Source organism: Arachis ipaensis, chromosome B4 (assembly GCF_059453495.1).
Source record: "Arachis ipaensis isolate K30076 ecotype BB chromosome B4, ASM5945349v1, whole genome shotgun sequence".
NCBI classification, from domain to species: Eukaryota; Viridiplantae; Streptophyta; class Magnoliopsida; order Fabales; family Fabaceae; genus Arachis; species Arachis ipaensis.
In genome coordinates, this window is record NC_142439.1 from 146,166,560 (window position 1) to 146,194,467 (window position 27,908).

General features: G+C 34.3%; 1 protein-coding gene and 2 pseudogenes across 2 annotated transcripts; all 3 read right to left on the reverse strand.

Annotated features, from left to right (window-relative positions):
* Positions 1 to 7,301: 7,301 nt before the first annotated feature.
* On the reverse strand, positions 7,302 to 8,802 carry LOC107638181 (F-box protein CPR1-like; annotated as a pseudogene).
* A 5,703-nt stretch (positions 8,803 to 14,505) lies between these two features.
* On the reverse strand, positions 14,506 to 16,334 carry LOC107638184 (F-box protein CPR1-like). Its single transcript, XM_021122193.2, has 2 exons — positions 14,998 to 16,334; positions 14,506 to 14,758 (listed from the first exon to the last, which is right to left on the reverse strand). Exons 1-2 carry the CDS (start codon positions 16,200 to 16,202, stop codon positions 14,740 to 14,742), a joined length of 1,224 nt encoding a protein of 407 aa, XP_020977852.2. The 5' UTR covers positions 16,203 to 16,334; the 3' UTR covers positions 14,506 to 14,739.
* A 7,478-nt stretch (positions 16,335 to 23,812) lies between these two features.
* On the reverse strand, positions 23,813 to 25,579 carry LOC107638183 (F-box/kelch-repeat protein At3g06240-like; annotated as a pseudogene). The gene is made up of 2 exons (XR_015881055.1): positions 24,336 to 25,579; positions 23,813 to 24,120 (listed from the first exon to the last, which is right to left on the reverse strand). The product of XR_015881055.1 is annotated as an F-box/kelch-repeat protein At3g06240-like (transcript).
* Between the last annotated feature and the right edge of the window lie 2,329 nt (positions 25,580 to 27,908).

Genomic DNA, 27,908 nt, shown 5'->3' on the forward strand with positions numbered 1-27,908 from the left:
TCGCCAGCCTAACCTCCATGTGATCCCATCGCCACCGCCTACCGAGCCTCTTCAATTCCAGTAGAAAACACAGTTAATGCAAACAAGTAAAGCACAAGTGATATACATATATAGCAAGTAAACAAATAACAAGTAGACATGTGATTCATTTAGGCATAACTAAAGTTAAGCAAAGCAAACAAGCATATAGAAGATGCATATGATGAATGCCTGTCCTATTGACTCGTGATATCACTTGTCGGTCTATAAATACCAACCCGACACATCCTCCCGGATGTAGCCTTCTTGCCACGCCAAGGATATAGGCCCCGCACACTCATGCAGTAGAAAAATCTGCCACGTCAGGGATATAGGCCCTGCACACTCATGTAGCAAAGAATTTGTCACGCCAGAGATATAGGCAATGCACACTCATGCAGCAGAAAAAGAATCAACAACAACTGTCTCACCATAAATCATTCCAAGGATATAGTGCCTAGTATAATCTTGCAGCAGAAAAATTGCCACGCCACCCTGCACACTCTCATATAATCCAATAATTTCATCATTCATTTTTAAGTTCTCAACTCATCATAACCATCACCGGTTTTCAATTTCTCAAATTCATCATAAGCATTCTCATTTCCCAAAAATCTCTTCCACCATATATTTTACAACTCAATATTCACCAATTGAAGCGAGAATTTACACAATCCTTCCAAAACCTATGTCATCGACTCTAAACTCATAACTAAAATATCCCTTTTTTATTCATTTATTATTTTCTCCCTTGATTCAAGATCCTAAAACTGGAAAAAAAAGGTTTTAAACAAGTGTTACGGATATTTACAAGCTTGTCGAGAAGGTAAAACAGTTAAAAACAAAATTTTTATTGAAAAATAAGGCAATGTGCGTACACATAGAGTTGTGCGTACGCACTCCCAGAAGAGTTTTTTCAAAGTGTGCATATGCACAGAGAATGAAGAATGATGAGATTATGATTTTAAAGTATTATTTTTGAATGAAATTGAGAAATGTATTTGAAAATGAAATTGAATTTCATTAAGAGTTGAGACCCTGGGTAAGAGGCAGTGGCATTGTTCACTTGCTCTGGAAAAGAGATGAGGAAGGAGAATGATGAAAACTGAATTTGATTATAAAATTGAATGATTATAATAAATAAGACATGATTGAGGATGATTGATGACAAGTATGTATGTGTTTTCTCTCTGGTTGTAAGGTTCCCTCTAATGGTGACAGGGCACATAATCCCTCTAATAGTGACAGGGCACGTATTCCCTCTAATGGTATTATTGCGCAACAAAGAGACAATGTCTGGATTAGCTACCAGACATGTTGAGTTTGACTATATAACTGAGAAATGAGCTCATTAGCCATAAGACAGACATGCATCATATGCATTTGTATGACTTATTTGTGTATGTATTTGTTTTGGATTGCCTATGTGCTTGCCTGTGACTAACCGATATTTAATTAACTTGCTGTAACTGCATTCTATCTGTATTTTTCTTGTCTTTATTATATGTCTATGCAACTGAGAGATCCCTCATGTTGGCTGAAGTGACACTGAGGATTGTTCAACTGGTGATTTGGAGAACTGGAGGAGAGTGAGATTGAAGTGTTAAGTTATATTTGGATTAGAACCTGAGTACCTTAGATAGTTTACCTTATTTCTGATTTAAAGTATAACTCTAAGTTTTGAATATGGGTATCGAAGTTCTAGGATTGCCTCTAACTTTTTCGGGACCTTATATATTATCTATGTGGGTACCTTTACCATACTGAGAACCTCCGGTTCTCATTCCATACATATGTTGTTGTTTTCAGATGCAGGATGCGAGACACCGCACTAAACATTCTGGTAACTCTTGAAGTGAAGAGCTATCTTGGAACTTGGTGTTTGTATTTTGTTTATGTTTATCTATGTGTATAGATTCTCCATCTTGTATATATTATGTTTTGTCTCTCTTAGAGGTTGACTTGGAGAAACAGGATTTATATTTATATGTTGGTTTATTTCTGGGGTTATATATATATATATATATATATATATATATATATATATATATATATTCTAGCCGACCTTTGCTTCACAGGTCGAGTTTAGAGCTTGCTTATGTATCTATATTTTGAAACTCAGTTTATATACTTGTCTTTTTGGTTTTCTATATAAGCCTTCTATCTCATTGCTTTTCGAGTGTGACGCGTTTTCGGCCTTGGTTTGTTCATCTTTTCTTCCAAACCTCCTAGTTAAACTATTCTTCATATATCTATTTACATATTTTTGTTTTAGAGGTCGTAGCGCCTCGCCACCATTAATTTACGTCCTAGGTATAAAGTTTTGTGTGGTAGGGTGTTACACAAGAAGAAAACCCCTCTCTGAAGCTGATACTTATCTTGTCCTTACTTATCTGATGGGGTAATTATTCGCCAGAGTGGGGCAAATTTTTAGCTGGATTGCGTTTCGGATGGGATAGAGCGAAGATTGAATTTAAATAGTACATACTTTTATCCGTATCAGTATATATATAATAATTAGTAAAATAATTAATAACATTATATTATTTTTAAATTTAATTTTAATTTATATTATATATGTGATGATAGTTAAATAAATTTAATTTTATTTATTAGATTTTAATACTTATAAGGACATGATGAATATCTGTAGAATAGGTTAAGGTTTAATTTTTTATCAATCGTATATAAAAACAAGACGAAGTTTACGCAAATTATTATAAGGTAGAATAAGATCGAGTTGGACAAAAATTCTTCCGTATTTATCCTATTATCACCCCTTAAATGCAAAAAAAAAAAAAATAATAATAGAAATAAATGCTTAGCTTTATTTTGTTTCAGCCTCTTTAAGTGTTGACGCTTGACAATAACAAAGATTAGTTTAGCTAAAAAAATTTTATTATATTTTTAGTTTTTTTTTTTTCTTTTTTCATGAAATCTTATAAATAAAAAATACTAAAACTTTAAATAAAAAATATTTTTACCAACCAAATAAATCATAAATTTAACCAAATTTTAACGTTGCTCTAAAAGAAAGTGCATTAAAAAATAATTTAATTTCTCATTGTGAAGTGAAAGTAGGTAACCAAGCAAGCTCTGTAGTAGTTGCAAAACATGAGACATTGTGACATATCCTTTTTTCATCTTCTTATCAGATTTATTAATAGTCAAACTAGAAAATAAAAAACGTGGATAATGTTGTAACCTCCCCTATTTCATCACCCATATGGCCATATCATACTTTCGCCACCATCGATATAAAAATACACTGCTACACTTGGCTTGTCCCAGCACAAATATCTCCGAGAAGTTCCTTTTCTTCAAATCATATTAAAGTGGTTGCACCATGATAGGTGTTATGATGAGAGTGTTACAGGTAGTTCTGTTATGAGTCAGCACAAGTCACACTTTTGGTACAAGTCACACCTTTGGCACAAGTCACACTTTTAACACTAGTCACACCTTTAGCACAAGTCACACCTTTCCACACCCTTAGGCTCTGTTATGAGTCAGCACAAGTCACACTTTTGGCACAAGTCACACCTTTAACACTAGTCACACCTTTTCACACCCTTAGGCAATTTTCCAGAAGCTCCCATCACTCTCTATAAGTAGACGCATGTTATTGTACTGAATTGATTTTTCATTCATGCTGAGTAATCAATAAAGTTCATTTTTCTATGTTCTCTTTCTCAATCTTCAATCTCCTTTCTTCTTCAATCTTCACCCTCTAAGATCTGGTACCTTCACACCATTCCACTTAACAATGGAGGTAAAGTGTTAATTCAACCCATTTGACTAACATATTTTGCATTAAGTTCTTATGCCGAAGCATGGATCATAAGCAAAAGTAATAGTAATGCAAGCTCAGATTGGTTCATAACTATAACATGTTATTATACACTATAGCTAGATGGAACCTTAAATAGTAACCGGGTAATGAATCCAAGATTGCTTAATCTTGGCGCACAAAATCAGTTAGAAAATGATATATTCACAAAATTATTGTCTGAATTAAGCCATCACAGTCACAAAACTTCATGGCCTGCATAGAACACAAAGAAGATCATCCATCATATCATAATGTGATCAAAATTAACATAAATAAAATGTTACTAGTAAAGCATAAGAGAATACAATGCTCATACCCTTTTTCTTCAGCCCCTTAAGAGTCACTAAGAACATAAATCAAAGGGGTGAAATATTGGTAAGGTTGTATATCATATGATTCAATTTGATGTGATACTCTTTCTACTTGAGACTTATGTATAGTATAAGACTAGACCAGTTTTTTTATATGGCACTGAGTAATGTTCCAAGGTGGAATAACGTAATATGCTATATGAATATTACATCAAAGTAAGTAATTTGGGACTTGTAATGCAAGCTATCATAACATTTAAGAGAAACAGCAGAAGATGGGAGGTATAAGATTAAGAACTTACTTTCATTGTAACGTAAACTCCAACCTTTGGCCAACATAGCATAGTATTCAATCTCCTACTTCCTCAATGGTAGGGGTGAACGCGGATCGGATCGGATTTGATATGATGAAAATCTAGATCCGATCCGCACTAGAATCATCAGATGGACTTAATATCTGCGGTTTTTAAACTTGGATACGATCCGCACATTTACGGATATGATGATATAGGATATCGGATATATCCGCAAAACACAAAAATATTTTTAAACACTTATTTTTATTAAAAAAATATTAATAAAATTCCTATTTTCTACTCTTTTAAATATGTTTTCTTTTAAAATAATATTAAACATACTTTTCTTAAATAATAAAATTAAAATAATACAACATATATGATAATTATTAGTTGAAATTAAATATAAGAAGAATTTTAATTATTTATTTATTTATTTTTGTGGATCCGTGCGTATGCTGAACGGATATACGAATACTTGCATAAAATCCGCAATCTGATCCTATAAGTGTGCGGATCTGATCCGATAGCCTTGCGGATCAAATCCATAGCCTCAATTTTCGGATCAAATCCATAGCCTCAATTTTCGGATTGGATTCAGATAAATACGGCAGATATGTAGATTAGATCTGATCCATGAACATCCCTACTCAATAGCCGGCAGTTGTTGCCAATGATGATTAATTTCCCCACAAACAATAAAATTTTCACAAATTATTACAAAATTCAGAATCATATTTTAACTATTTTAAGCAAAACTCATTCTTGTTCATTATGGTAAATGGAAATGGACTAAGTTAAATTAGATATAGAATTGTTCCATACATATATAGCTAGGATTTTGGCTTCATAAACTCCCAGACGCCCAAACATTAACCATGCTCTTTCATGCATTGAACCTTTCAATGAAGTTGGAGTTGTTTGGTGGTTAGCTCACTAGTCAGTTTAAGTAAATGGCGAAAATTCGAATTTCGCCTTATACATGTAACAACCTGTAAGCTAGCGACAAATTTTTAAATAGAGTTCACTAGTTCTCAATTTTGCTTTGTATGGGTAGCAATTAATTGGCTAGCAAAAAATTTTATCAGTCACATTGATTACTTGTATGACATTAAGATAAATCTTACGAGTCTTATTTCATTGTGATGTACCTAATAATATTACAAAGAATACACATCAACAAAAAATTATTTAAAGTGTTGCCAAAGCCAACATCTTAACTGAAAGTATACAATTAATAAGAAAAAGTATATTTATGTATAGCACTCAGCACAATAACGAAGCATACCTCACCACAATACTAGATTGTAGGAAGCAAGACAGCTATTAATGATTCCCTTACCATTTGATACATCAAGTTTCACCATGAATAGTTAAAACTCAAATCTGAATGCAACTTGATGCACAATGCATCTTGCTCAGTACTTTTACATTGATCACGAAGTAATAAAACCAATCAGGAATAATGTAGTGCAAAGAATAGCAGAGTAGGACCTATCCTTTTAAAACGTGTTTAAGTAGTTTCACTAACACCTCTACTATATATTTCTTAATTAAGCAGTAAGTTTAATATAAGAATTAGGGGTGCACAGACCCGGCCCGACCCAGTTCCGAACACTTTAAGGACTAATTTGGTATAATTTCATCGGGTTTAGAGTCGGGTACGGGTCTCAAAAATAGACCCAGTCATTATTTCGGGTTGGGTCCGGGCCATAGCTCGGGTCACCCGAAGTCGGCCCGATGGCCCGGTCATCATACACAATTAATATTGTGTTATTAGTGATGGATCATGATTATTCTTATGTGGAATTTAAATATTGTAAACCTTAATATTTTGTGTTATTAGTCATTATAAGACTATAAATTAATGTTTTATGTTTAGAATGCATAAGACTTTAGACTAATACATAAGATTGTGTTATTTGTATTGATTTAAATATTTGGTATTATTAGACAATATTAGTATTGATTGTGGTTATGCTTTAGTATTGATTGTGGTTATGCTTTAATTTTGAAGAAGGATTGGTTCTTGTTATATTTTTCTAAGTGAATTTTACCATGTTAACTAATGGTTGGAGTCTTGGAAATTTGGATATTTTTACATGCTAGCTTACAAGAAGGTATCAACGTAATGTAATGTTAACGGTCCGGTTTTCACCCGGTATAATTGTGGCCCGAAAGTGTATTGGTTTCATTGGATCTAGGTTCGAGTCTAATAAATAGACCCGGTGTATATTTCGGGCCGGGTCTGGGTCACATCAAACTCGGCTTCACCCGACCCATGTGCACCCCTAATAAGAATTTTCATAACAATAAGAATTAATAATCTATGGTTTTAAACCAATCAAATTTAATGTTAGATGACTTAAATTTTTCATTAGTGGTTTTCATGGTATTAAGTTTTCCTGAGAATATGATTGGATACTTGCAAGAAACATCATATGGATTAAGGAATGTCATTGCTCCATAAAACAGAGATAAACAGAAATTTTAAAAGAGATTCATTTGACAAATTCACTAGACTCCACACCTAGCATCTCAAGTTTGCAGGAGAAACGTATTATCCCCAAAAGAATCTACAATTAAAACTTCTAGGATTGGATTCATAAGGTTTTGACATGATAAAAGAAAAGTACATTATGCAATCTGCAAAATAAAGCATCTAAAGTTTTGCTTAACCAACTAAGAAATAAAATATCTAAAGTTTTGCATAACCAACTAAACTTCATTTGCACCTTTCGAATGTTCTTCTTCCCCATGTGTCAAGCTGTTCACTTGTATGTTGGCTCCTAATTCTCTTTCTTTGTTTGATGCTAACCTTTAGCAACAGCAGGTTGTTCAAAATATTCATGGTGAACTTGATGGCCTGCAAAAAAAAAGGGTCACGTAAAAGACAAAGTTTTAGACATGAAAATAATCTAAACTTCAAAAGTGCACCACAAGCCCGGACTACAAGAAGCAAGACAGTGATCAATGATTCCCAAGCATTGATAAATTCAAATTTCAGCATCCAGAAACAAAAGTCACATTTGATTGGAACTTGATGCAAAATGCAATGAAAACAAACAGGAATAGCTTCGTGCAAAGCATAGGAGAATGATTACATGCCAATTTCCTTCTTCATCTTCTTCTTATTATCCTTATCTTTAATGTCACTAGGGAGTGGCAAGAGACTCTCTACATACACAGTATAGGGACGGCGATTGTGGGGAAATTGACAACACAAATCTTTAAAATGCTTGAGCAGGTCTCCTCTGACATTATATATGAAGTACTCTGTTTTACCACAGGAAGTATAACCTCTTCCAATAATATCCCTATTACTAGATAAGCACAGAGGCCGGAAGTACTTGCAAGGAATCTGATAGAGAGTCCAAGATGAGTGTACTTTATATTCTTTCATCACCCATATGTCAGTGTTACGGCAATCATCATTGGGAGAAGACAAGGCTAGGCAGCCTCCGAGTAGGGCAACACTTGGTGAGGACCACGACAGTTGTTCCGGCGCAGATATGGTTGAAAAAGTCATTTCCATGAGATCAAAGATAACAATAGCATCCCTGTAATCTTCAAGATCGAAAGGCACCTAATGAACAGCGCCATTAAAGAACAACCCACCAGAATGCCAGTAACGAAAACCCAAAAGTTTGGGGACAGCAGCATCAAGATTAATCCATGAATTGGTTCTCAAGGAAAAGCAATCCAAATGATATTGTCCTTTGCAATCGCACCAAGCGACAAGAAGTAAGTAATCATCCTGTGATGCATCATAACCAAATCCATGCAGATACACATCGTAGCGAATCCTAGGGCCAGGGGGCTTACTACGATGAACGATATGAGAGTAGGAAATTCTTTGGCTGGATCCAGTGAGTGGGTTCCATACCACAAGAAAATGTGGGTCTCGATGGAAGAGAATAAAGCCTCTGCAGGATCCCACGACCACAAAAACAGAAGGTGCTTTCTTTTGGAAGGGGGGACACACCTCTTTTTGTGATGCATCATTGTCGTCTAAATAAACCAAGTCAGCCATAGTGTCTTTTTCCATGAAGATGCATGCGTTGGTGGCAGCGGGAGAGTGGTGAAAATGCAATGCCGCAAAGTCAGGATCAGAGATTAGAGAGCACCAGAGCTTAGAAACGCACTTGAGGCGAGCGAGATGTCTGATCGGCACCCGCAGAAGGATTATGTGAATCAGGTCAAGAGGGAGGATGTCGTGAATGCTCTTGCTCTTGTCATTCTGATTCTTCTTCCCCATGCTCGATTGCTCTTTCGCTTTGTTCACCGTGTGCTTCAGCTTCTTCTTCTTATCCATGCTTGGATTGCTGAGCTTTTTTCAATTCATATACCAATTCACTCAACTTCGATTCTCCGGTCTTGAAATTGCCTTGAAAAAACAAAAAAGGGTTAGTTTTGGATTGGTTATTGGGAAAAAAAATGTTATCTTTTAAATGGGGCAATAAAAAATATCTTATCGAATATTTTTGTTCCAAACAAATTTTATTAGGTAAGTTTCTGAATTCAAAAATGCTACTTAGAGCATCTCCAATGGTGAGTTCTTCTTTGACTTTTTTCTGACATATAGGAACTCTAACCATTGGAGGAGAGGAGGAGTGAGTTCCCGCACAAGGATCAAGGTAAGGGAGTCCCTCTAAGCAGGGACTCAAATTAACCAATAATAACTTGCCATTTGGCAAGTTATTATAAAAAAATAATAATATAAAATCTGAAATAATTAAATAATTAAATAATAATTAAATTAGTAATAATTATAATAAAAATTATATTAAATAATTAAATTTTTATTTAATTAATAATTTATATTAATTATTTATATTATAATTAATATTAAATATTATTTATATTATTATATTAAATTATAATTAATTAAATTTACTTACATTAAAAAATAAATTTAATTTTTATACCTTATAAAATAATTTTTAGTTGAGTTGGTTATTTTTATTTTAAAAATTTAAAATACTAATGATATTATTAAAATTAGCAATTGTAAACACAAAACTATAAATTAGTATAATTTCAAATTATATATTGTGTATTATTATTATATATGAATTTATTTAATATTAATATCTTTTAATAATGAATTATTTTTAAATTTATAAATTTAAATAATATTATCGAAAAAAATTAATTATATTAATTTTAAGTATTTTAATTAATTAATTAAGTGGGACCACAATAGGGACTAAAGTTAGTTCCTCCTAATGGAGAAGAGAGAGATGCTTTGAGTTCCTATTTATTGTTTATGACGCAAAAGCTGATGTGGAGTTACTTTTTATGACAGGTGGGCCATAAACAGGAATTGGGATGAGTTCCCTACTGGAGATGGTCTTATTCTTTAAAAATTAGAGTTTAGCACATCTACAGTATATTCATTTTACAAAACTCCCAATCATACATAGTTGTTCAAGCAGAATTACCTTAGACGAAGAAGGATCGCGACGCTGGAGCTTGGAGGAGACCCAGGTCGAAAGAGGTGTGCGGGGAAGCTGCGGGTCGCCTATGGAGCTGCGCGTCGCGGATGGAGCAGTTCTTCGCAGGGGGAGGGAGAGCTCGTCGCGGGGGAGGTGCGCGGTGCGGGAGAAGACGAACGTGGCAAGGAGGGGAGGCGCTGCAGCCTGGTTTTTCAGTTTTCACACAGGAAATGTTTTCTTTAGTTACCACTGAGGAGAGGTGGTTTGTTGAAAATTTGTTTTTAAAAAAATATTTAAGGTTTTGTTCATGATATATTAGTGTTAAGAAATTTTAAATTTTAAATTTTAAATTTTAATTTAATTATTCTATTTTTTAGATTTTTTAAATTAAAAAAAGATAATAAATATATTTAAATGTGTTTGTTTTAGTTTTTTTAAATTAATGTTAAAAAAATTAAATAAATAACAATATTTAAAAGATACTTATTGAATTATTTTAAATTTTATAAAAATAAAATATATACGTCCTATTCATTTAGGCATAACTAAAGTTAAGCAAAGCAAACAAGCATATAGAAGATGCATATGATGAATGTATATCCTATTGGCTGGTGATATCACTTGTCGGTCTATTAATGTCAACCCGACACATCCTCCCGGATGTAGCCTTCTTGCCACGCTAGGGATATAGACCCCGCACACTCATGCAGCAGAAAAATCTGCCACGCCAAGGATATAGGCCTTGCACACTCATGCAGCAGAGAATCTGCCACGCCAGAGATATAGGCCCTGCACATGCAGCAGAGAAGGAATCAACAACAACTGTTTCACCATAAACCTGCCACGCCAGGGATATAGGCCCCACACACTCATGCAGCAGAGAAATCTGTCACGCCAGGGATATAGACCCTGCACACTCTTACAGCAGATAATCTGCCACGCCAAAGATATACGCCATGCACACTCATGCAGCAGAGAAGGAATCAACAACAACTGTCTCACCATAAATCATTCCAAGGATATAGTGCTTGGTACACTCTTGCAGCAAAAAAAACTACCACGCCATCCCGCACACTCTCATATAATCCAATAATTTCATCATTCATTTTCAAGTTCTTAACTCATCATAACCATCACCGGTTTCCAATTTCTCAAATTCATCATAAGCATTCCCATTTTCCAAAAATCTCTTCTACCATATACTTCACAACTCAACATTCACCAATTCAAGGGAGAATTTACACAATCCTTCCAAAATATATGTCACCGGCTCTAAACTCATAACTAAAATATCTCTTTTTTATTTATTTATTGTTTTCTCCCTTAATTCAAGACCCTAAAATTGGAAAAAAAAGGTTTTAAACAAGTGTTATGGATATTTGCAAGCTTGTCAGGAAGGTAAAACGATTAAAAACAAAGTTTTCATTGAAAAACATGGCAGTGTGCATATGCATAAGGTTGTGTGTACGCACTCTCAGAAGAGTTTTCTCAAAGTGTGCGTACGCATAGAGAATTAAGAATGATGAAATTATGATTTTAAAGTATGATTTTTGAATGAAATTGAATGATATTGAGAAATGTATTTGAAAATGAAATTGAATTTGATTAAGAGTTGAGACCCTGGGTAAGAGGCAGTGGCATTGTCCACTTGCTCCGAAAAAGAGATGAGGAAGGAAAATGATGAAAAATGATTTTGATTATGAAATTGAATGATTATGATAGATGAGACATGATTAAAGATTATTGATGACAAGTATGTCTATATTTTCTCTCTGGTTGTAAGGGTTACAGGGCACTTATTCCCTCTAATGGTGGCAGGGCACATAATCCTTCTAATGATGACAGGGCACGTATTCCCTCTAATGGTATTATTGCGCAACACAGAAACAGTGTCTAGATTAGCTACCAGATATGTCAAGTTTGATTATATAATTGATAAATTAGCTCATTAATCATAGGATAGACATGCATCATATGCATTTGTATGACTTATTTGTCTATGGATTTGTTTTGGATTGCCTATGTGCTTGTCTGTGACTAACCGATATCTGATTTACTTGCTGTAACTGCATTCTATCTATATTTTTCTTGTCTGTATTATATGTCTATTCAACTGAGAGATCCCTCATGTTAGTTGAGGTGACACTGAGAGTTGTTCCACTGGTGATTTGGAGGAATTGAGGAGAGTGAGATTGAAGTGTTAAGTTATATTTGGATTAGAACCTGAGTACCTTAGATAGTTTACCTGATTTCTGATTTAAAGTATAACTCTAAGTTTTGAATATAGGTATCGAAGTTTTAGGATTGCCTATAACTTTTCCAAGACCTTATATATTATCTATGTGGGCACCTTTACCATATTGAGAACCTCCGATTCTCATTTCATACATATGTTGTTGTTTTTAGATGCAGGACACGAGGCACCGCACTAAGCATTTTGGTAACTCTTGAAGCGAACAGCTATCTTGGAACCTGGTGTTGTATTTTGTTTATGTTTATATATGTGTATAGATTCCCCATTATATATATATATATATATTCTAGCCGACCATTGCTTCGCAGGTCGAGTTTAGAGCTTGCTTATGTATCTATATTTTGAAACTCAGTTTATATACTTGTCTTTTTGGTTTTTTGTATAAGCCTTCTATCTTATCGCTTTTCGAGTGTGACGTATTTTCGGTCTTGTTTTGTTCATCTTTTCTTCCAAACCTCCTAGTTAAACTATTCCTCATATATATCTATTTACGTATTTTTGTTTTAGAAATCGTAGCGCCTCACCACCTTTGATTTATGTCCTAGACATAAAGCTCTGTTTAGTAGGGTGTTACACAAAAAGAAAACCCCTCTCCAAAGCTGATACTTATCCTGTTTCTACTTATCTGATGGGGTAACTATTCGCCCGAGTAGAGCAAATTTTTAGTTGGATTGCGTTTCTAATGGGATAGAGCGAAGATTGAATTTAAATAATACATACTTTTATCCGTACCAGTGTATATATATATATATATATATATATATATATATATATATATAAAATAATTAGTAAAATAATTAATAATATTATATTATTTTTAAATTTTAATTTTAATTTATATTATACATCTGATGATAATTAGTAAAATAATTAATAACATTATATTATTTTTAAATTTTAATTTTAATTTATATTATACATGTGATGATAGTTAAATAAATTTAATTTTATTTATTAGATTTTAATAATTATAAGGACAGAAATGATGAATATCTGCAAAATAGGTTAAAGTTTAATTTTTTATTATTCGTATATAAAAACAAGAAGAATTTTATACAAGTTATTATATGGCAGAACAAGATCGAATTGGACAAAATTCTCTCATATTTATCCTATTACCACCCCTTAAATGCAAAAAAAAAAAAAAAAACAATATAAATAAATGCTTAGCTTTTTCTTTTGTTTCAGCCTCTTAAGTGTTGACATTTGACAATAACAAAGATCAGTTTAGCTAAAAATTTTTTTATTATATTTCTAATTTTTTTTCTTTTCTCATGAAATCCTATAAATAAAAAATACTAAAACTTTAAATAAAATATATTTTTACCAACCAAATAAATCATAAATTTAACCAAATTTTAATGTTGCTCTAAAAGAAAGTGCATTTTTTTGGTGACTAAAAGAAAGTGCATTTAAAAAATAATTTAATTTCTCATTGTGAAGTGAAAGTAGGTAACCAAGCAAGCTCTGAAGTAGTTGCAAAACATGAGACATTGTTAAATATCTTTTTTCATCTTCTTATCAGATTTATTAATAGTCAAACTAGAAAAAAGAAAAAAAAAACGTGGATAATGTTGTAGCCTCCCCTGTTTCATCACCCATAAGATCATATCATAGTTTCGCCACCATCCATATAAAAATATTCTGCTACACTTCGCTTGTCCAGGAACAAATATCTCCGAGAAGTTCCTTTTCTTCAAATCAAATTAAAGTAGTTGCACCATTCCACTCAACAAGGCATAGCACTCAGCACAACAACGAAGCATACCTCACCACAGTACTTTTATTGTAGGAAGCAAGACAGCTATTAATGATTCCCCTAGCATTTGATACATCAAGTTTCACCATGAATAGTCAAAACTCACATCTGAATGCAACTTGATGCACAATGCATCTTGCTCAGTACTTTTATTGATCACAAAGTAATAAAACCAATCAGGAATAATGTAGGACCTATCCTTTTAAAACGTGTTTAAGTAGTTTCAGTAACACCTCTACTATATATTCCTTAATTAAGCAGTAAGTTTAATATAAGAATTTTCATAACAATAAGAATTAATAATCCAGGTTTTAAAACAATCAAATTTAATGTTAGATGATTTAAAATTTTCATGCGTAGTGGATTGATTTTCATGTTGTTAAGTTTTCCTGAGAATATGATTGTTTACTTGCAAGAAACATCATATGGATTAAGGAATGTCAATGCTCCATAAAACAGAGATAAATAGAAATTTTACAAGAGATTCATTTGACAAATTCAATAGACTCCACACCTAGCATCTCAAGTTTGCAGGAGAAATGTATTATTCCCAAAAGAATCTACAATTAAAACTTCTAGGATTGGATTCATAAGGTTTTGACATGATAAAAGAAAAGTACATTATGCAATCTGCAAAATAAAGCATCTAAAGTTTTACATAACCAACTAAGAAATAAAACATCTAAAGTTTTGCATAACCAACAAAACTTCATTTGCACTTTTCAAATGTTCTTCTTCCCCATGTGTCAAGCTGTTCACTTGTATGTTGGCTCCTAATTCTCTTTCTTTGTTTGATGCTAACCTTTAGCAACATCAGGTTGTTCAAAATATTCATGGTGAACTTGATGGCCTGCAAAAAAAAGAGGGTCAGGTAAAAGACAAAGTTTTAGACATGAAAATAATCTAAGCTTCAAAACTGCACCGCAAGCCCGGACTACAAGAAGCAAGAGAGTGATCAATGATTCCTAAGCATTGATAAATTCAAATTTCAGCGTCCAGAAACAAAAGACACATTTGATTGGAACTTGATGCAAAATGCAATGAAAACAAACAGGAATAGCTTCGTGCAAAGCATAGGAGAATGATTACATGCCGATTTCCTTCTTCATCTTCTTCTTATTATCCTTATCTTTAATGTCACTAGGGAGTGGCAAGAGACTCGCTGTATACACAGTATTGGGACGGTAGGAAAGTTGACAACACAGATTTTTAAAATGCCTGAGCAGGTCTCCTCTGACATTATATATAAAGTACCCTGTTTTTCCACAGTAAATATAACCTCTTCCAATAATATCCCCATTACTAGATAAGCACAGAGGCCGGAAGTCCTTGCAAGGAATCTGATAGAGAGTCCAAGATGAGTGCACTTTATATTCTTTCATCACCCATATGTCAGTCTTACGGCAATCATCATTGCGAGAAGACAAAGCTAGGCAGCCTCCGAGTAAGGCAACACTTGGACAAGAGCATGACAGTTGTTCTGGCGCAGATATAGTTGAAAAAGTCATTTCCTTGAGATCAAAGATAACAATAGCATCCCTGTAATCATTAAGTTCGAAAGGCACCCAATGAACAGCGCCATTAAAGAACAACCCACCAGAATGCCAGTAATGACGACCCAAGAGTTTGGGGACAGCAGCATCAAGATTAATCCATGAATTGGTTCTCAAGGAAAAGCAATCCAAATGATATTGTCCTTTGCAATCGCACCAAGCTACAAGAAGTAAGTAATCATCCTGTGATGCATCATAACCAAATCCATGCAGATACACACCGTAGGCAATCCAAGGGGCAGGGGGCTTACTACGATGAACAATATGAGAGTAGGATATTCTTTTGCTGGTTCCAGTGAGTGGGTTCCATACCACAAGAAAATGTGGGTCTCGATGTAAGAGAATAAAGCCTCTGCAGGATCCCAAGACCAGAAAACCAGAACGTGCTTTCTTTTGGAAAGGGGGACATACCTCTTTTTGTGATGCATTGTTGTCGTCTAAGTAAACCAAGTCAGCCATAGTATCTTTTTCCACGAAGAAGCATGCTTTGGTGGCAACAGGGGAATGATGAAAATGCAATGCCGCAAAGTCAGGATCAGAAATTAGAGAGCACCAGAGCTTAGAAACGAACCTGAGGCGAGCGAGATGTCTGATCGGCACCCGCAGAAGGATTATGTGAATCAGGTCAAGAGGGAGGATGTCGTGAATGCTCTTGCTCTTGTCATTCTGATTCTTCTTCCCCATGCTCGATTGCTCTTTTGCTTTGTTCACCGTGTGCTTCAGCTTCTTCTTCTTATCCATGCTTGGATTGCTGAGCTTTTTTCAATTCATATACCAATTCACTCAACTTCGATTCTCCGGATGGAGAAGTTCTTCGCAGGGGGAGGGGGAGCTCGTCGCGGGGGAGGTGCGCGGTGCGGGAGAAGACGAAAGGTTTTCTTTAGTTACCACTGAGGAGAGGTGGTTAGTTGAAATCTGTTTTTAAAAAAATATTTAAGGTTTTGTTCATGGTATATTAGTGTTAAAAAAATTTAAAATTTAAAATTTAAATTTTAATTTAATTATTCTGTCTTTTAGATTTTTTTTAAATTAAAAAAAGATAATAAATATATTTAAATGTGTTTGTTTTAATTTTTTTAAATTAATATTAAAAAAATTAAATAAATAATAATATTTAAAGGATATTTATTAAACTATTCTAAATTTTATAAAAGTAAAATATATACGTCCTATTTTTAAGGATTTATTTTGAAAAGTGTATAAAATAGTAAAATTAGATTTATTTAATATTTTTATTTAATTCGGTAACAAATCAATCTAAGTTAAGGGATAAGTACGATTTTGGTCCCTCACGTTGAGGGTCAGAATCGAATCCGTCCCCGATGTATATTTTGATTTAAAATCGTCCTTAAAGTCGCATTTAAATTTAAAATCGTCCTTTAAGAAGTAAATTTTTTATAAATGACGATGATACCCTTCTGAAGTTTTTGTGTTTCGCGCGAAACACCTCACCGCTTCATATGCTTTCTAACCCTCAACTTAAACCCAACATTAATCATAACGTCTCATCTCACCAATGTTGTTCCACCGTGCCCTAGGGAAGATTCAGAAACGCTAGAAGGTGCTCTTGGAGTGAAGATCGCAGCCGAGTCTGGTCTACTGAAAGGCAGGGTCGTGCACATTCTGTCAGGTATGTGTAGCTGTTTACCAGTTTCTGAGAGTAGTAATAAAGATCATTGTGTGGTTTAGGTTTTAATTTTTTCTTCTATTTCTGTGATATGGCACTGTGTATAGGTTGTTGGAGAAGCCAATGGCATACTTTAAACTGAAAGTCTACCATGGGGGGTTTTTTACCTATCGGAATGGGCCGTTAGAGTATGTGGGGGGAGAAACCACAATGATAGAAGAAATTGATGGTGATCGGTGGTCCGTATTTGAAGCTTATGCGGAGTTAAAGCAGTTTGGATATGTGGAGGAGAATATCCCTTCGTTATGGTTCAAGGATCCAACACATGAAGACTTGGAGAAAAATTTGAAGCTGTTTAAGTTTGATGCAGATTCTATTGCTATGTGCAAAATAGCTGAGGTAAGGGATTATGTTGAGTTGTATGTAGTGCACAAGGTTGAGGAAGAGCAGGTGTTTCCTGCTTGTGGATACATTGATGTTGGGGGGGGGGGTCATAGGATGGATGATGTGGGACAACAGCTGGTTGTGTATGGAGGAGAAGATGCTGGTTCAAAAAAATCTGATGCAGCTGCTGATATCTCTGGGGCCGAGAATACAGAGGGTGGTGATGATGCTAATCTGGATGCTAATATGGGTAACTATAGTGATAGTGATAGCTTTGATTCAGAGTACGAACCATCTGAGGAAGAGGAAGAGACTGAAGATGATTTACACTTTACCAGCAGTGAAGATGAGCTTGATCCTGCTGTCAGTGGATTTGAAGATGTTAATGTGCTGAATGAAAAAAGTCGGGCAGTGAAAAATAAGAGGGTTGCAACTGAAAACTTTGAGGATGAAGATGGAGCAGGGAGTGATGAAGTAGAGGATGACCACGAGGTTGGAGGTTTAGGGTCAGACTCAGACCACCAGGGACAGAGTTATCCAGTTCACAAGCATCAAAAAGACATGAGCCAGTACAAGTGGGAAGTGGGCACAGTGTATGCTACAAGGGAAGAGTTCAAGGACACTGTGACTGCATATGCTGTGCAGAGGGCTCGGGCAATCACATTTAGAAAGTGTGATCTGCAGAGGGTAAGGGCAGTTTGCACTGGCAAGTGTCCGTTTTGGCTGTATGCTGCGAAGATGAAAGAAGAGGATAGTTGGCAGCTTCGTAGCATGAACTTGACTCACACGTGTACACAAACACACAGGGTGGGGATTTTGCACTCTAGATGGCTAGGGAAGGCATTCAAGAAGAAAGTGGAATCAAATCCGAGGGTGAAGATTAGGGAGTTAGTTTCAAAGGCTCAAAAAAAGTGGAACTTGACTGTCACCAAGTCAATGGCAACGAGGACAAAGCAGATTGCACTTGATGAAATCCAGGGAACCTTTCGAGAACAGTATAAGAGGATATATGATTATGCACATGAGCTGATGCGGGCAAATCCTGGGACATCTGTTCGCTTACAAGTGCAAAGGTACCCTGAAGTTGAAAACGAGGTTGCCTCATCACAAACCAGCTGCTGTATCTTTCAGAGGATATATATCTGCTTGGAAGCATGCAAGCAGAGCTTCAACCATTGTAGGAGCTTTATCGGTCTAGACGGCTGTTTTTTGAAGACACCACAGGGGGGACAACTGCTCACTGCCATTGGTTGGGATCCAAACGATCAAATGTTGCCCGTTGCCTATGCAGTTGTAGAGGCTGAGACCAAGGACTCATGGACTTGGTTCCTTAGTCATCTTGCAACTGACATTGGTGTTGAGAAGATGGGAAGAACTACTTTTATGTCTGACCAGCAGAAAGTAAGCAATCCTAAACCAAATTTAACTTATGTACATTGAAACTCTGAATTACTTTATCTCAAGTATCAATGACTATTTGGTCCTCCATTTTCTGCTTACAGGGTTTGTTGCCAGCATACGAAACTGTTATACCAGGTGTGGAGAATCGATTCTGTGTGAGGCACCTATACAGCAATTTCAGGAAACGGTTTCCAGGGTTACATTTGAAGCAAATAATGTGGAGGTGTGCTAAGGCTACTCACTGGAGGGACTGGGAGAAGAACATGGCCGAACTAAAGGCTGTGAATCAGGAAGCCTATAGGTACCTAATTGCTATCCCCCCTATGTATTGGTCTAGATCTAGGTTTACCTATAACTCTAAGGTAGATACACTGGTTAACAATATGTCTGAAAGCTTTAATGCTGCCATAGTTGATGCTAGAGAGAAACCTATACTAACAATGTTAGAGGAGATCCGGGTTAAACTGATGACTAGGTGGGCAGAGAATAGGGAGTTGGCTCAGAAGTATGCAGGGACAATCTTACCTAGGATTAGAATCAAATTGGAGAAGAGGTCTAGATCTGCTGGTGACTGGCGTCCATATTGGTCTGCTGCTCAGACATATGAGGTTATGAATGGGTTAGATAAGTTTACTGTTGACTTAAGATCCTGTGAGTGCTCTTGTAGAAGGTGGCAGTTGAGTGGAATACCTTGTGTCCATGCAATTGGGCGCATCAAATTCAAAGGGCTTCCGTTGGAACCTTATGTGGCTGACTGCTACAAGAGAGAAGCATACTTGAGGTGCTACGAGGCAGTAATTCACCCATTGAATGGCCCTGACCTATGGGAGATTACACCACATCCTGATGTAATGCCTCCCCCATACAGAAGACCTAGTCACAGGCCAGTCAAAAAAAGGAAGGCAGCTGCTGGAGATGAAGAAGAAAGCAGCCGCACTCACATGTCCAGGAAGGGGGAGAAACAGAGGTGCTCTATATGTGGTGTTGTTGGGCATAATAAAAGCAGATGCCCTAAACCTATTGAGAATGAGGTATATTCATCAAATTTTTTTACATTGCATGTCTGAGAATTTTTTACTCATGCCTTATGTTCTTCTGTATTGACTGCAAATGTTTCATAGGCCCAAAATTCCAAGAAACAAAGCAAGGGCAACCAATCCAGGGGAAGCAACAACTCTATCCCTCCAGCAGCTAAGGGAGGAAAGAAAAGTGCATCTACACAGCCCACTCCCAAGCTCACTGTGAAGAGAAAAGTTGCTTCAGCAACACAGCCAACAAGCTCAGCCCAGTCCAACACTGTAGCACCACCAAAAAGGCCTAGAGGCAGGCCCAAGGGGACCTTGAAGCCCACACCTTCAGCCCACCCTGATCCACCAACTTCATCATCACAACCAGCCTCCACTGTTCTTCCAGCATCTCAGCCATCCTTTGCCACAGCATCAAGCCAACCCACTAGGCACTACTCTGTTAGCTGTACTGGAGGACCTCATGTTTCTCCCAGGAAGCTGAAGTTAATGGCAAAGTTGCCTCCAAGAAAATGGGGATTGCTTTAGGGAAATCAGAACACTTAGCATGTTTGTTTATTTTGTTTTATGTTGGTGTTAAGCTTTTGGTTAATCCAGTGTGGTTGTACTGAAATACTGGCTTGGATATTTTGTTACTTTTTGTTGCTTATATGTTGCCTTTGTGCTACTGTTGGTTGTAGTGAAATATTGGCTCTCAGCCCAGCCAATCCTTTTGATGGTTAGCTTGTTTTGAGTTAAGTTTATATTAAGGTGCTGGTAATGTCAAACACTATGGTTGCTATGTATTAAGGTTGTTACCATTTTCATGTCAAACACTGTAGCTTGTTGCCAGTTAAATGACACTGTTAATATTATTGTTCAGTCATGTAAATCATGTTTTGCCACTGAAAACTTTCACTCTCATATCAATATCCAACCATGCTTACAAGACAGTCATATTACATCTTCAAATGCATTCAACATGCCACAGACAAGAACTCCCCCAATACATAAACCCCACCCAGACCAACTCACCACCAAAAACAACAGCAAAATATACCTACACATGTTTCAAACCAGGTTCAACGGAATGAGACATTGTTGCGTTGCCTTAGACCAACTCTGCAACAGCAAACATACAAACCCAACCCACCCAAAAAACCCTAACACTGCAACGAACTTCAGCTTCCACTCTGCCACTTGAGTTCTTGATTTCATCATCGAAAGCTTCTTCCTTAACCTAGCAATTTCTGAATACTCCACCTCTGTATCTGGATCTGCCCAACGAAAAAAATTGCAGCCTTCTTTCACCTGCACATACCCACAGAGATCACCATCCCTTCCAACGCCCAGAAGACCGATTTCAGCGAAAAAGTAAATAAACAAACCTCAAAGTAGACACAGCCCCAAAATCTGCGACCTGGGTTCTCCTTGGTCCCCGAGATTCGCAACACCGGCTTCTCACCGTGAGAACAAAGTAGCAGCCTACCTTGTGACGAAGATGGGATTCGAGACGAGGTTGAGCTTCGTGCAGCCATGGCTGTCTCCCTCCACCAGGTCCTCAGGGTGAGCTCTGCAACAATGGCTTCCACGCTGCTTTACCCTTTCCTCTTCTCAATTCAACGTATCATTATTAAACTTTTCCATTCATTTTAATTTCCTATATATACACATATATATTTATTATTATTTTCGATGATCATAACAGCCTCATAACGACGCAAGGGCATTTGCGTCCGAAAATGTTATAAAGGACGATTTTAAATTTAAATGCGACTTTAAGGACGATTTTAAATCAAAATATACATCGGGGACGGATTCGATTCTGACCCTCAACGTGAGGGACCAAAATTGTACTTATCCCCTAAGTTAAACTTTTCTACTCAATATATTTTTCACTCTTATATTCTAATTATTTATTTAATATTTTTTACTTTTATCTTTCACAAAATACTGTGCAATTAACATCAAAATATTTATACTATAATAAATTAATCAAATAAAAATATTCGAATAACCAATTTTTTTTTAATCAAAATACTGTGCTTAATAAATTTATACCATAGTTTTATTTTCTCTCTCTTTTTTTTTTTTGTTTTTTTAAAAGTCTTTCGTTTGGTATATTTTGTATGTAAAAAATCACCTTAAAAAAATTATGCTACATTCTTTATTTTAAATTTTTGTGGTTTGACATACAAAGTGATTAAGCATTAATTTATTTTTATCTATGTCTATCATAATTTACTAGAAAACTACTTAAAACTAATTGCATTAACAACATGATTAAAAAAAAAGTGTATATTTGTGTATATAATTGATAAAATAAAACATCTTTAAATTTTACATAACTAATTTTACTTGCATATTCATTACCTTATCTTTAATCATTAAAGAGCCAAATAAAAAAAAATATAGGAACAAGTAAATTAAGTAGTCTTCTCTGTTATGATACTTAGAGCTTGTTGGGTGAGCTTTTGAAAAAAAGATCTTTTTTTGAGTTATTTTTTTTAAAAGATCTTATGAAAAAGTAAAAGTAATTTTATATTTGGATATCTCATGCAAAAAGATCTTTTTATCTATCAATTATGTTTGGATATAACGATATAAAAGTACTTTTTTGTTTATTTATTAGATGAAAAACATCTTTTTTTAAGAGAAAAAGATCTTTTAAAAAAAGATGTAAATTAGGGCTTGTTTGGGTGAACTTTTAAAAAAAGATCTTTTTTTGAGTTATCTTTTTTTAAAAGATCTTATAGAAAAGTAAAAGTAATTTTATGTTTGGATATCTCATGTAAAAAAGTCTTTTTATCTATCAATTATGTTTGGGTATAACTGTATAAAAGTACTTTTTTGTTCATTTATTACATGAAAAACATCTTTTTTTTAAGGAAAAAAGATCTTTTAAAAAAAGATGTAAATTACAGCTTCTCAAAAAAGATCTTTTTTTGATTTTACTAGTGCTTTTACTTTTACTACTAGAAATTTGTCAAACACGTTAAAAAATAAAAAAAGATCTTTTTTCATTGAAAAAAGATCTTTTTTTAACAAAATAATGGCGCCCAAACATGCACTTACAGCTTCTCAAAAAAGATCTTTTTTTTTATTTTTTTAGTACTTTTACTTTTACTACTAGAAATTTGCCAAACACGCTAAAAAATAAAAAAAAAATCTTTTTTCAATAATGCGCCCAAACAAACACTTAGATAAAAACTTAAAGAAAATAGAAAAAATAAAAGATACAAAACTGATATTAATGTCCACAACATAATTTACAATACAAAATTTGTAGTAATTCTAAAAATTATAAAAGTCTAAACTCAAAACAATTAAATACACAAGATATTTAACTAGGTAGGACTAGTCTTATGATATTTAACAATCCACTTTTGTTCGACTTATATTCAAGACGGTTAAATGCTTATATTTATGTACTTACATGCATAAAATGGAACTTAATGAGCCAATACAACTCACTATTGACAAATGAAAAATAATTCAGAAAACTGAATTGACAAATCAATAAATTCACAATTTTCAAGTTGGAATTCACATTTTATATATGAGGAATGTTAGGTGGCCAATAATTTTGGTGTTTTGTAACCATCAATTGGCCATCAATAGTGTTTTTAATGGTGTGAGATCACTCACTTTTGTTTTGATGGTTAAGTGCTGCCAGAAAACACAAAAATTGCTGGCACCTAGACTTTTCCTCATATATATCTTACAACGAAGTGTTTTATTCTGTATATAAATTGTACGACCTATTACATTGTTTCCGCCAACCATTAATGCATAGAAGAAAAGGCAATTACTTATATAAGCCATTTAGAATCATTTAAACAGAGGGATTAGTATTGAAAGAATAAGAACAGGAATCTAATGATAGATCAGTCAAAGATAACGCAACTAATAAAATATGGTAGAGATAAAACATAAAGAAGCAAATCCAAAACTTGAACTACATGTATAGGAGAGGAAAAATAAAGCATCAGAAATATTACTTTACTTAGTTTACTATTATATATAATTCAAAAGAGATATTGAATTAAATAAGAAGAAACTCAATTGCATTTTCAAATGCTTGAGTTTTCCCCAATCATAGAATAAGAATTTTGAGGAGTTCCTTTCTAGCTCAACTTGCCAATCCTACACTTTATTTACCACACAATCAAAGTGTCCAAGCTTTTCCCGTATTTACTCCTAATTCCCTTCCCTTGTTTGACTTCTTCGTGATTCTAAGAACCTGCAGAAAAGATCAACCAGTAAAATTCACCGCATTACACAAGAAAAACAGAGATAATTTTAATCTCAAAGAACCTCAATGGGAGACGTGACAATAAGAAGCAAGACATGGTTTAATGGACTTCAAATTCACCATCAATGGTCAAATCGTTTCAATCAATCATAACACAAGCAAAATTAACAGCAACAAAATGGTGTAAAGCACACTTTACATACCCTTCTTCCTCTTCTTCTGCTTGATGTTGCTAGGGAGAGCCAAGGGACAGTACACATGCACGATAGACCTTACTTGGCTGGTAGGATCACCATAAAGATATTTAACATATTTGAGCAGCTCTCCTCTGACATTATATACAAAGAACCCTACTTCACCCTCCCAAGGATAAGATCTTCCAATAATATCCCCATTAGCAGATAAGCACAGTGGCTTAAACTTAAAGCATACAAGGGGAATCTCACAGAGGATCCAAGACGACTGCACTTTATATTCTTGCATCACCCATATGTAAATCTTACAGCTATCACCATTGTTATGATACAAGGCTAGGCAGCCTCGTAGTACGGCTATACCTGGATAGGAGCATGCCAGTTGTTCCGGCCCAGATATGGTTGAAAAAGTCCTTCGCTTTATATCAAAGATAAGAATGTGAAAACAGTACTCATGAGTAGACCAATGAATAGCCCCGTTACAGAACAACCCCTTAGATTTCAAATTACCCCCGTTCCGGTAATTTGGGAAGTGCAGCATCAAGATTAACCCATGAATTGCTTTTCAAACAAAACAGATCAAAATGGTTTTCGCCGTCTTTACCCTTATATGCTACAACTATTACATAATCATCTTGTGACGCATCATAACCAAAGCCATATAGAAGCGCTTCACCGCGAACGGAGAAGTGTTCATAGCTTGTTGCGGCATTAACCATATGAGAGTATGAAACTCTTTTGCTGGAATCAGTGAGTGGGTTCCATATGATAAAAAACTGTGGTTCGCAGTGTAAGAGTACGAACCCTCTGCAGGAACCAACAAGACAGAAATCATCAAAAGGTAGCTTCTTCTTGAAAGGGAGAGAGATGGCTATTACATCAACGCCATCATTATCATCTTGAAGCAGTGCGTCGAGGTCAACGGAGGAAGCGTGAGAATTGTTTTGGAGGAAGAGGCATCCATGGGAGGGTGCGAGAGAGTGATCAAGATGGGATTTTGCAAAATTGGGATCGGAAATGAGAGTGTTCCATAGCTTGGAAACGCACCTGACGCACACAAGGTGTTTGATGGGAACCCTCAGTAAGATTGCTCCTATCAGCTCCGGAAGAAGGAGATCGTTGATGCTCTTGAGCTTCTTCTTCTCCATGCTCGATTGCTTCATTGCTATTGGTCCCGATATTAGGGTTTTTGGCGAGGAAGAAGATTCATATGCACATTTCTTCAATCCGTTTAAAAAGACGAGCATTTTCCCACGTTTTTTCCCCTCAGTTCCTAGAAATAATGTAACTTTGGAAACCGTTATTTTTAAAAAATGGGGAAGCAATTGATTTGCTTTTTTTCCGGTTAATGTTAATTTGGTCAAAGGTTTTAACTTTTAAGTTTTAACCAATGAAAATCGTTTCAATAAGCAACAAATCTTAATTCAAGGATAAACTTGATTTTCAATATGTGATTTGATATTTCAAAATAATAGATTAATAGAGTTTTAGTATTTTTTAATGGAAAACTCTAGAGGGCAGCAACTTTGTTAAATTTTGACCAGTATATAACCAGCAAAAAAAATGAGCCATTAGATGAAATCTCACACCAATCTCACACCATTAAAATCATCATTGATGACTATTTGATGACTACAAATCACAAAAGTTGCTGGCCCCTAACATTCTTCTTCTTTAATTATAGAAAAGAAATGTCTATCCACAGAGTTTTAGGACTCCATAATCAAAAAGAGAAAGAATAAAAAACATTAAAATTTTGTTTAGTTACAATTTTTTTATTTTAATTTAAATTTATTTTATTTTTGAGTTGATATTAAAATATAACAAAAATAAAAAAAAACTAAAATATCTTTTAGTATTAAATTTATTTAATTTTAATTAAAATTTAATTATTAAAAAAATAAAATAATTTTATAATTAATTTTTAAAAAATAAAATATTCTTTTAAGATAAGAGTTGTTTAATTGTTTGAAAGATTCTAAATTTTTATTTAAAAGATTATATTACTTTTTAAAATTAAAATTTAGCTACGCCGTCGCCTCTGTTCCTTCCTGGCTTCGAACCGTTCTCCATAAATTCGGGGTTGATATCCAAAAATTTGGGTTAACGCCGGAATCGGAATCTCTGCCTCAGGTTGGCATTGCGGAAGGGCGTCAGCGCCGTAGCAAGTGGCGGAGGCGCGACAGCAATAAGATGATGATGTTTACCGAGTGGGTTAGAGAGGAGAGGGAGAGTCGAAAGTAATTTTTTTTAATAAAACAAAAAAAAATTAAAATAGATCCAGAGTTTTTATTTTGATATTTTTTAAATTTAAATCACACCGAATTTTAAAATTCCAAATATTATAGGAGTATTGTAAGTAACAGCCATTCAATCAAAATTCATTAGTAGTTATAAGTTATAACTTACAACTTAGAGCAATCTAAATAGGATATTTTTTTAATATTATTTTTAATTTTTACCATTTGAAATTAAAATTTATATTAGATATAATTTTTAAAATAATACTAATAATATCATATTATTTAAAAAAAAACACTAATACAATGCAATTATTTACATATTCATTAAACTTATTAAATAAACATTGTAATGTTATTAATAAATTTAAATGAAATTAACTATTAGAATAACAAATTTTTTACTGAGTGTTAAATCAAATTTTATAATATATGATCTCACAAATATTTATGTAACATATTATAAATGTGACATATTATATTATAAAACTTAAAATAAAATTAAACTAAAGCGACACATTAAAAATGTTCTTATGAGATAGTAATTTTAAGGATCTTTTATGTAAATTAAATAAATGTATAAATTATGAAAATAGATAAAATGTGAAGTATTTTTTAAAATGCGTAATCTTACACATTTTGGATGTCGAAAGATAAGTAAAAAATTGAACATATTTCGGCGTTTGACACCCTATGCGAGTGATGCCGAGATATATCTTGGATGCATCTAGGATATGTGTTATTATCGAGATTGGAGACTGAGCACCTGAGATATGTGGCAACTGAAAAAGGGATCTCAGTATCTGAGATATATACAATTTGTCTAATTTGGGTCTCAACATCCGATATATACTCAGACGTATATATAAGGTCATAGCAGCCTAGATTGCTGTGTATTTGAATAATTTTTAAGAATTTTGTTAGTTTCTAAACGCTTAAATTCGAGTTCCTTAAGTAAATATGGCCTCCGAAAATATGTTCACGAGAGAGACATCAATAGACTGAATGCTACTTGGCATGTGGCTGGAGATTTAGATTTTAAGATTAGTAATTTTTTCTTGTTTTATTTTTTAGTGAATAATTAATTTAGATGTTTAGGTTTTAGTAACTTAGTTAATGTGATAGGACTTTGTAACTAGACAAAGTTAGACAATTTATATATATTTAGTTGGGTATAATATGGTTTGATATTTTGTATAATTGATTGTAACTAATTGTAACTTAAGTGAAATAAATAAAATAGGTAACTAATTGTAACTTAAGTTAAATAAATAAAGTAGGTATGTAACTATTAATTAATAGTGAAATTAATAGGCAATTAATTGAAGTCATATCCAAAAGT